Here is an 11154-nt window from a genome sequence, read left to right as displayed (position 1 = left end):
TATGTATTTTTTACTTTAGGGAGGGTAGACTACATTTATTAAGGGAGCAGGAGAAGGTCTCTATTTTTTCATTTTTCCCCTGTAAGACTTATTGAAAAAGTTGTCTTTAAGCCCCCCTCCCTACCAGAGTAACTTTTACACAGTCCCTTATTCCGACAAAATAAGCAGGATGAGGTTGTCTTTAGAACATGTAATTGGCATTTTCATATTAAATAAGACTAAATTAAAAAGAGAAATCTATGGTGGCACAAGATGAAGAAGAAGCCATATGAGAAAAGAAATATAATAACTCTATTATACACATTTATCTTTTAGACTTTTGTTTCCATCACCTCTTCAGACCTCTGATAAATTATTCAAATGAAACACTTTCAGAAGGAAAAAAATCACTTTGGTTTGACTGCTCAGGGAGTCACAGGCTGAGATTCCTTCATTTTAAAGGGTCACGTGACGAAAATGTTGGACTGAATTAATAAAACTCAGGTTTAAAGAAATAATAAAAAAGAATAATCAATGAAATAATCATTAGTTGTAGCACTAATGCACACACAGACACACAAAAAAGCCAGTGGGTCTATTTTATAATGCTGTTTATTCTCACAATTGGTTACATTGATAAAGTGTACAAATCAGTGAGCAGCAAACGGAAGCCAACACATCCATCTGTGGGAAATGGAGTGTGTGTGTGTGTGTGTGTGTATGTGTGTTTGTTTGTTGTTGTTTATGTGTGTGAGCCTGACGGAGACGCCGGGAGTCCATTGCTGTTGCCTTCATCTTCTTCCTCTTCCTCCTCTTCACTCCTCCTGTCGGCAGTGGACTCCCAGCTCTCGGTGCACTGTACAAGGTGAAGATATATTCCTTTATCTGCCTTCTTCTGCAAAGCGGAGCCTGTTGTAGCATTGTGAGTTAACCAGGGACTGAGACAATGACACAGAGTCAAGAGACTTTACTCGCCTCAACTAATAAAATCAGTATATACCTTTATAAAATAGAATAAATAAAATAAAAAATATTTCTGTTCAGTACATACAGTCGTTCTTTCAACCGTCCAAGGGCATGCAAGGCTTTTCACGACTTTCCATTTCTCAAGATCAAAAGAATGCATAGATAATTGCTCAGTTAAATTCAGTATCAACTTAATTGACGACTGTGAAAATTTCCAATCACCTCTCCTTTTTTCATTATTTGCTCTCGTATTTTTCTTATCTACAACAATGTATATCAATATTTTACACTTTGGCCATTTGGTGAGCAATCAAAAAAAAAAAAAAGGCATTTCATTACAAGAAAATAATAGAAAACTAAAAGACATTCAAAATGAAACGATAGCTTATAACAATGATTAATGCCAAATGTTACATTAAATGGATATTATGTACACACAAATCTGTCATCTCATTCACATTTCAACATCCTTGTGACAAAAGAAGGTGATGTGGCTGAATTTTCTCTACAGAATCTCAATAACACTGCTAGTTCCTGCAACCTGCATGTTAACGTTGACAAGCAAGAAGCACCCACAGACGTAATAAATGACCGTTCTCTACGTCCCGCCCCCTAGTTACTGTTGCTATGCCTGTCAAGCTTTCTGTTTATACATAAGCTACGTGCCATATGATAATGGTGGCAGATTTACTGCTCAAAATTCTTACAGTCCCCCTCCAGTCAAAAATCTGTTTTTCTTCCTTCAGTTGGATGTTTCAGCTTCATTGAAAAGCAGATTTTTTCAGGGGTGTGCGTATGTGCAGGATTTGTGACATCACAGCGAGTTTGGAGTATGATGTGGAAATTTGAAGCCTCCAGTGCACAAACACTGAGAATAGACTTTACAGGGAAGTAGGAGACATCTTGTGTCAAGAAGTTACACTAAAGAAGGAGTAGATGTGATTTTAAGGATTTTAACGCGGTGATTATACTTTTTTTTGTGGAAAAACCACATCAGGCACAAATTATTGTTCCAAGCAGAGTATTTTTATATGTCTCAATACAAGTCTGGAGGGGATCTTTAATCATTTTTGAAGCATTGGATTCTTGATTTAAGACAGAGGTAGACAAAAAAGCAGCTTCTCATTTTTCACCAACAACCATCGATTTTGTCGGCCAAAATCATACAGTCTAAGGCCGAAGCTGAAGCTAATGCTAATAAGGCTAAAACTCTGCCTCTAATCATTTTTTGTTTCCAGATGATTCCTATTAAAATAAGAAGTCTATAAAAGGTTCTTAAATATGCACGTTAGATACATTCATGGTATCTTGCTAAAAGATTGAGGCTAAAGCTACACATCCCAAGCAAACAGTCAGCATGCATCAGCTGATGACCCATCAAGTGTACATGGAAATAGAGCAGCAGCAGATGTTTGTGTATTGCAGTTTTCATACAGTACTATGAATAAAAGTGTTATTCGTTGTAACATAACTCTTGGATGGCTTGGATGCTTACTATAGAAAAAATACTGTGACAAGCCATTTAACGGTTATGCTTTAATGTAAACAGAACTGACGAGTTTGTAAAGCTGAAATTAGTGTAGTGACTGTAAACTTCCTTGAACCCAATAAACAGTAATACAGAGCTGCTGCTAACTAGAGCTGCAACGATTAGTCGATTAATCAATGAGTTGTCAACTATTAAGTTAATCGCTATATTGATAATTGATAAATCGTTTTGAGTCATTTTTTCAGAAGAAAAAAAAAAAATCTAAATTCTCTGGTTCCAGCATCTCAAACGTGAATATTTTCTGGTTTCTTTAGACATTTGAAAATGTCACCTTGGGCTCTGGGAAACAGTGATCGACACCAAACAACTAATGGATTAATTGAGAGAATAAACAACAGATTAATCGATGATGAAAATAATCATTAGCTCTAATCTTAACTCTCATATACTAGCATTGTGGATCTCACAGGTTGGATGTTAAAGCCCTTAACAGGCATTTTTCTAATGTAACCTGTAACCCTACAACATAATGCAGTTAGCTTATGACACGCTTCTTGCCTTTGGAAACAGATCACTACTGTAGTAGTCAGCTAGTTATCCAGTCGTGCAGCTTGCAGCTTCTGTTAGAGCAGATAAACTGTTTAATCATTCTCTTACACTTGTTCTTTTACGTTTTTGGTTTTGTAAAAAAAAAAAAAAAAAAAAAAGCCCACAATTTGATCGTGTGTAGAAATGCAAACAGTGATCGACACTGACAGACATGCTGTGATTGGTTACAGTTACTTAGCTATGATTGGACAGTTCCTGTTTGGTGGCAGAAATTAGAGAACGGTCAAATGTATTGTATTTACGTGCTGTCCTACATCCAAGATAACTATCCGAGAAATGTTGATGACTTTAGTTGCAATAAAGGACTTCATTATCATCATATATCCAATCCAGTCAGATATAGCATAATAAGGAGCTAGCAGTGTTGACTTGAGATTTCTGTGAGAATAAATCATCAAAAACAGACCAAACGCTAGTAATCTCGTGGCACTGATGAAAACAGACCTACTGTACTGTAAGTAAGTAGGAAATGGAAAAAACAGAAAAGGCGCATTCAAGTGAACAGAACCCTGGAGACAGATAGATAGCAGCCCAGGAAAGTCCTGTTAGTTTGAGTCAACATGTCACGGTTGGTTTTCCTCTTAAAAAACAGCTGAGGCTGGAGATGAAATCAGTCTTTTTCCTTCTCACTTCCTCGTAGTTCAAATCACAGCTGTGAACAAAATCATCACAACCATACCCAGGTATAAAAGCACATTCCTCCAGTCTTCTTCTTCTTCCTCCTCCTCCAGGCTTTCTCGTGTCTCCAGGACCTTTTTTTATTTATGGACATGAAGTCTCAGAGGATTCATACTGAGGTGGGATTTAAAGGAATCATCAGTCAAATTTCCTCCAGCATGTGTATCAAAGAGCAGCAGCATGCTGATGTCTCCTGTGTTTGGAGCAGCAATGAGTACTGGTCACCAGAGAGCGGGGGGAGCAAATAAGTGAGGGAGTATCACTCCGTTCATCCCCCGTACCTCCTCCTCCGTTATGGCTATCGTCTGTCATTTTCCGAGGGGTAACAAAAAGAGTAAAAACAAGACGTAAACAGGAAGCACATGAAGGATGTTTCGGGTGAAAGGTCACCACTCGTTTAGACCGTCCCAGTCCAGTCTGGCTGATTCTTGCACAGTTGACGAGAAACAAAGAGCTAAGAAGTAGACAGGAAAAACAATGTGGCTTCTGATTTCTCATCCCTTCAGTCTCTGAAAGCAGCAGCAGTGTATTGATATTGTCTAGAATGTGTCACTTTTATATAAAAAGTTCATGCAGGATCAGTTGAACAGGTTAGAGTGTGCTGTAGACGACAAAGCCCGAATCTCTTTATCCTGTGGTAGCTTCCTTATTTCTTCAATTCGTTACTCACTGATACGAAAATCAGACACCATGGCTTTCATAACTCCTTCCTTCCATTCACTTTACGCAACAGTCTACCGTGGATAAGAGAGACAGAGGGGGGAAAAAGCCACTACAGACTAACAGGACAACCAGGTGAATGACGAGGGGGTGTGGCCAGGTGTGCAAGGTCATGCTGGCAGCACAGGCACAGACACAAATACAACAAGAGCATGGAGAGATCAGCAGTTTGGGAGGCGATGAGCTCGCTCGTCACACGTTTCTGTGCTTGAAGGAGCACTTCCTACTTCTTTGTTCTTCATTGTTGCTCTCTGTCCTCACTCTTTCTCTGTGCTGAGGGGGAATGAGAGTTAACTTCTATGTACACTGTCACCGTTCAGGTGTTTCTCGTGGTTGTTCCTTCTTGATGTGGGATTAGTCTTGATCCAGCTCAGTTATTTTGGAGGAAACGGACTTGAATTGCTGCTCAAGAGCGGATCAACTCTTGAGGTGGAATTCCAATTTGCTCCAGAAAGCAAAAATCATGACAGGATTTCCCAAACCCTGGGGATTTACTGTTTCCATGGTTACAGGGGTCTGTGGTAGCGACAGGTTTTGGCAGCAATGCGACTAGTTACCATGGTGACTGGGGGTTGTGGCAGGGAGTCAAGTCGGTAGTGCTTAACCGTGGTTACTGCGGCAACTCTGTGACGGGTCTCTTCTGTTTGAGGGTGTCAATGAGGGACAGGACGCCTTTCTTTACGCTGGTTGAGACCCGACGGGACACGGAGTCGCCGGGGGGCGACGAGCCACAGGCCTTCTGGGAGGGAGGTCGAGCCACCAAACACTTCTGGTACCGCAGCTGAGAGAGAAAGAGAGAGAGCGAGAGAGAGAGAGAGAGACATATTGCTGATTAACTGGTGCCAATAAGACGTTTAAAAACTAGCGGAAATGGTGGAACTTGGCTCCAATAGTGGCCTATGGCAGCACAGCCTCTACCATTCATGCGGGGACATACATCACTGTTTTGCATGGAGGCTCCACACAAAGTCAAGTTAATCAGGGTTTTACCTACTATTATAAGACTTAGGTGCAGCAGCTAAGTGTTTTTTCACAGCTCCTAAGCCGAGTGAAAAGAAAAAAAACTATGTTGAGAGTTCTCTGCCACGTTTTGTGGTTATTTTTATGGCTGCACCCCTTCTCTGTCCTCTCCTCTGCTCTCTGTGTTTCACCAAGGGTGGGGTCACTCACACACACATACAGTTTGTTTGCACAGCTATCCTTGATAGGACATTGCATTGACTTCCATTCATTGTGGAAAGCCTAACCCAAACCCTAACCTTAACCTAACCTCAATACACACCTTACTCCAAACCTCGAGGACTACTGGACCCTACAAAGTCAGTATTTATACCGGAAAAGTTCCCAATGAGGTAACAAAACCACGAGCACACTCACACACAGCGAACAGCAGAGCAGAGAGGCTACGGAGGACACAATGAAGTGAAGATAACTAGAAGATTACTCGAGTTGACAACATCTACACTTGTTACTGTAAGTTCAATAAAACCTTTGTGAGTAAAAAGCCAATCAATGTAATTTATCAAACCACTTGTTCAACAAGCATAAACATGTGGAAAAGCAATATTTTCAACTGCTTTGCCTGCAGGCTCCCGGCATGTTTTACACAACCACACAGCACTTGTTAAGCTAATAGCAAATTGTTAGAACAAGCTAAAATGAAAGCTGTCTGTATGTAGTCTAACTATGTATCTTAGTTTGCCACAAATCTTAAAATCTGGCAAATTCTTGAACACTTAGCCACTGGCTAAGACAAACCAGCCCCTCCTCTCTCTACCAGCGGTACCTGCAGCAGTGAATCACAGCAGCAGCAGAGGGTGGAGGACAGAGGACAGGAGGAAAGACTGATACTGACTGATGTTTGTGTTCTTCATGCTTTCTAAACTTCATGCAGTATTTTGATGTCAGAAATATTTGTTTTACTGACATGTTATATTTGTTTCCAGTGAGATATAATTGAATTTATATTGTGACTTTGCTGTTGTGAATATTACTGTTGCTGCTCTAGAAACAGTATTTAGTTGTATTTAAAACATCAATCACTTGTAATCCTGTTCTGAATTCATTATTTTTTAAAAATGATAATTGAAAAAAAAAACTGGTTAGCTGGTTAATCTGCTATTAGCTTCTTCCTGCTCCAAACTATTGTTATTATATCTGCCTTTAAAAGCCCACTATCGGTCGACCTCTAGTCACAGCTGCTGAGCGCACAACTGTGGAGGTGTGTGTGTGTGTGTGTGTGTGTGTGAGACAGAGAGGAGGGAAAGCTGGACTGGTGCAGGGTCAAAGCTGTGATCAATAGTAATGACTGATGACTCTTGTCATCGTGAATCAGTTTTAGTGTGTGTAAGTGTGTGCGTGTGTGTGTGTGAGAGCCCTTATGTCCATATATCCAAAGTTCTGATGTGTGATCGATAGCACAGCTAGCAGTCGACTAATCTTCTGACTCACACACAGCTGAGAGGCTGCAGAGGAAGATGAGTAACACTAATAGGCTGCATTATAGCAGAAACACCACAGAGGGCATTCTCAGCTGTGATTATGATAAAATAAAAATACAATAAAACTACTATAGCTTTAAAACAATGGTTACTAATATAATGCAGATATCTTAAAAAGTTCCAAAGTGGGATGCAATTGAAAACATAGAGTTAAACAGAAAATGTATACGAGATAACTTGTAAGGACGTCCTCTGTCAATGGCAACTGATGCTGTATACACCTAATATTTTAATTTTAGGTGGCTTCTCTTCATTTGAATATGTGTTTTACACCAACAGCACTTTGACAGAAGGCCCCATTAAAACCTGAATAAAGCATTTGTGTTGGACAGTAAAACACCCATCTGTCAAGAGTGAAAAAACTATACCCAAACTAAACTACTGACAAGGACAATCACTCTCAGAAAGAGAGGCTCTAAATGTCAATGCCTCCCTCTCTCTACTTTAAGTAGATGACCTCAGTTTAAAATTGCAATACGGAAACATTTTGCATTTGGTACATTAATATTAGAGAACTTGAAGATGGCGCGTGGGGTTTTTTGTCTCTCCCTTCTGGCAGTGAGAGTAATTACAACAACACCTACTATTAACCTACTCCGTCGCTAATGTTGCAGCTGGATAAATTATTTTAAAACATCACACAACCCCTGTGAAATGACTCATTTCACTATCAGAATTTGATCCATTCGGTGCGATAACATTTGGAAAGTCTAGAAGAGCTGAATTTTATCCCCATTCAAGCTAGCAGACGGCTAACCAGAAGTAAGTCGGCTCAACCTGCAGAAGTCTTAAGTGCTCATGCTCTGCCCACAGAACATGCACAGTATGCATTCATCCGGCCAGCGCACAAATGTAAAACCCAACACCTGATTAAAAACACTGGTATACTGTGAAATACAGAGAGATTTATCTGGTGGTGATCGACTTAATCAGCATTGTATGAACTCGCTTGGCAAGGGCTTGAACGTAACAGACGTTCATTTATATGTAAAAGTTCCGCACTGCAGGTTAAGAATAAGGGAACCTTTTAAACAAGGCCCAATACAGTGACTTTAATTCAAGGCTAGCTGGTTATAGTAAGGCAATGCATATAAAGTCATTTGTGTTTTATGCTTGATAACTTTGTAATTCTGAGGTGAACGCACACACGTCCTGAATGCAATTCTTCATTATAGCTGAAGACAAAAAAAAAAAGACAAGACACTCAATGTTTTTATCCACAGAATGAGTGTAGTAGACTTGTTTACTTTATAATTTCCCATCAGTCTAAAGACCAAAGTACTTCATTTCTACAAAATAAATTTCAAATTATATTAGTATTCATGGTTAAATTAAAACTATGCACGCTCCATTTCCCACAGCCTCATTAACAACTCCACACTACACTTCAACTGTAATTTGAAATTCGAGCATGCATCAATGTGCACTGTTGTTACATTCATTTAAACTAACGTATTCGGAGTTGGCTCAGAGTATTTGAGTTGTGTTGTCAGCTCTGCACCAGACTATTGCGTTGTATTGTGTATTGTGTGACTCACCATACAGGCTGCCTGTACAGCCTCGGACACATTCCCAGCATTGGGCTCACACCAGAAGACGTGACAGTCGAAACGATGGCCACCAGCATCCATGATGAAGGCAAATGTGTGCACGTCATGCCCGACGCCCATGAAAGACAGGAAACGCACGCGACACTCCACCAGCACTTCCTCTTCATCCTGGTCAGAAACATTAAAGTGTGACAAGTAAGTTACAGACAATGTACAGTACATACATGTAAAATTTAAATATATTTTTTAGGATTTAACCAAAACAGAAATAACACATTAATAAGACATCATAAGACACCTTCTCCTTGCTGATGGTGACAGTAGCATCAGCCACATTGAGGGCTACTGGAGTCCAGTCTTCTCTGTTGGAAGAACCAATTAGACTGTCTATGGCTCCATTCAGTATGTCCATGCCTGGAAAAGAGGGTTAAAAAAAACCCCAAAAACAATTAAATCATGCCTGAAGTTACACTATCAACATTAATCTAAATCATGTACTTTGCATCTCATTACAGTGTAGGTGTCAAACTCACCTATTGGTCTGGCCACAGGCAACATCCCAAGATAGAGCACCTGAAACTTCTGAACCAGTTCTGTCTTTGGTGTGGGAAACTCTGCTGGGGAGAAGCCACCACATACTCATTTAATATGTCTTCATAAGAATAAACATTTATATGAACAATTAACAATACACATTTACAGAGTTTCCCCAAGAGCTGGATATTCACCTTAGTGTCACTGGCTTCTATTATATTTAAATGTCACAACAAAAAGATTTGTTGGGGGATTTTGACTGAACAATGTTTACTAAGTAGACCGTAATCATACATTCACGCTTAATCTCCTGTTTTTCATGTTTGAAAAGTTTATCATTTTTATTATTTTAGGCAGAGACAGACAATGCAGCTGTTAGATTTGGCAAGCTGTCAGCAGCAGGCTGGATAGTTGTCAGTCTGCTTGGCTGTTGCTGAATCTTGTCCAATCATTTGTGTGTATATAAATGACATAGTGCGACATAGAGCGCAGCCAATCATTGTGTCTCCCTGACAGAGAGATCAGAGTTTTACTGCCCCCTTGTATATTTTCACTGGCCCAGCAGCCAAAAAATGAAAATAACTCTTTTTTCCATAATTTTGGTGATTTATTCATCGTATACATAATACATGAAACAGTGAAGTTCACTTTAGATTTGGTTCTTTTCCTTTAGTTATGGATATGTCATGTTTATTTATTAAACAAATATGCAAAATATAAAATTAGGCACATATTGGATCAGCAAATGAATGGTGTATAAATGTAGGTTTCTCCTTATTTTGTGTAAAGCCAGACAGTATGGAATAGATAGGGAGAAGAGAAGAGGATTTATGATGATGACATTTCAACGAGGTATGGATGACCTTGATAATAAACTCAATAACAATAAACTGGTTAACATCTCTGTGCCATCATTCATCCTCTCCTCTGTTCTCCCTCTGCTGCTGCTGGTCACAGACTCACTGCTGTAGGTAGAGGAGGGTCAGCCTTAAGTCTACAAGAATTCAACTTATTTTAAGATACTTAGTCAATGCAGTTACATACAGTGAACATCTGTTTTGAGTTTGTTCATAACAGTTCACTATTAGCATCACGTGCTCCGTATGTCTGTTAAATATAGCAGCTGCAGATGCGAGGAGAGCAGGAATCGACTGCTGGAAATGGAAGACCTTACTGCCGGATTTTGTTGCACCTACAGCAGCGAGCAGTCGTAGTTGACTTGAGTAAATTAAAACCTCAAGTCCGTTTCATTCTCCACTGTGGACTCTGTACTCTGCTGTCTGCTCTGTGTGTGTGTGTGTGTGTGTGTAGCTCAGCCCCGCCCTCCTGCATACTGGCACATACAGAGAGCAGAGGAGAGAGACAGAGAAGCAAAACTCCCATTCTCTCCTCACCAGGGTAAGTAAGTAGAAAGCCCCTCTTTCTTTTCGTAGCCTCATATGTTTCTTTCACGGACATTTTTTTGAGTACCGGTAAGTATGACAATGTTGGTTATGCACTGTAACCCAGATTCTATGAGCTATTGGGTTTATTCCAGTCGTGAAGATTTCTTTCGCGCCATTGTGCCCCACACGATTGCAGCTCTTGCATCCGCATCTCCAGTATATCAAACTGGTTTGACCAGAGACCTGCTACGAAATGAGCCAGCTTTTTCTTCAGCTGATGTTGGTGGAGCAGTGGGGCCTGGACCTTAGAGGGCTACACCTATACTCATAGAATCTGGATTACAGCACGTAACCAATGTTCTATTATCATACAGACTTCGCCCTCTAAGGGTGAAACTGGATGTGGTCTACAAGCATCTAACACACACCATTTCACAACTCCATAAGTGCAGGGCACAATAACATAAAAACACATAAGCTGTGCCATGGCCCAACTCTGTTCTAGGCCCTGTGTGAATGGTCAGAGTGAAGCATTATACTCCATTCACATGACACACCTGCTGCTGTGAGAGAGAATCACATAGAGAAAGAGTCCCAAACGCAAGCAGAGCAGGGACGAAAGGGCGAAACAGTTCATCAATCCCCAATGACGTGTGTAGAAGAGGATACCCCATTGCACGTGCAGGTGCACACTGCGAGTGCACAAACACATTTCACACATAATGAACTTGTGTTGGATGCAT

General features: G+C 40.2%; 1 protein-coding gene across 6 annotated transcripts in view; it reads right to left on the bottom strand.

Moving 5' to 3' along the window:
- Nucleotides 1–573: 573 nt before the first annotated feature.
- Nucleotides 574–11154, bottom strand: part of apbb2b (amyloid beta (A4) precursor protein-binding, family B, member 2b) — a 57126-nt gene continuing 46545 nt past the window's right edge. For 5 of the 6 annotated variants that reach the window (XM_067584646.1, XM_067584651.1, XM_067584652.1 and 2 more), the window contains 4 exons: nucleotides 9026–9109; nucleotides 8791–8906; nucleotides 8481–8660; nucleotides 574–5222 (listed from right to left, as the gene is read on the bottom strand). In XM_067584646.1, the coding sequence (XP_067440747.1) occupies nucleotides 5052–5222; nucleotides 8481–8660; nucleotides 8791–8906; nucleotides 9026–9109 (551 nt within the window). In that variant the 3' untranslated portion in view covers nucleotides 574–5051. The remainder of the gene's footprint in view (nucleotides 5223–8480; nucleotides 8661–8790; nucleotides 8907–9025; nucleotides 9110–11154) is intronic. The other variant, XM_067584650.1, reaches the window with a different exon arrangement.

Source organism: Thunnus thynnus, chromosome 3, assembly GCF_963924715.1.
Source record: "Thunnus thynnus chromosome 3, fThuThy2.1, whole genome shotgun sequence".
NCBI classification, from domain to species: Eukaryota; Metazoa; Chordata; class Actinopteri; order Scombriformes; family Scombridae; genus Thunnus; species Thunnus thynnus.
Note: the sequence above shows the minus strand (reverse complement) of the source record. Positions and strands in the feature narration are given on the sequence as shown.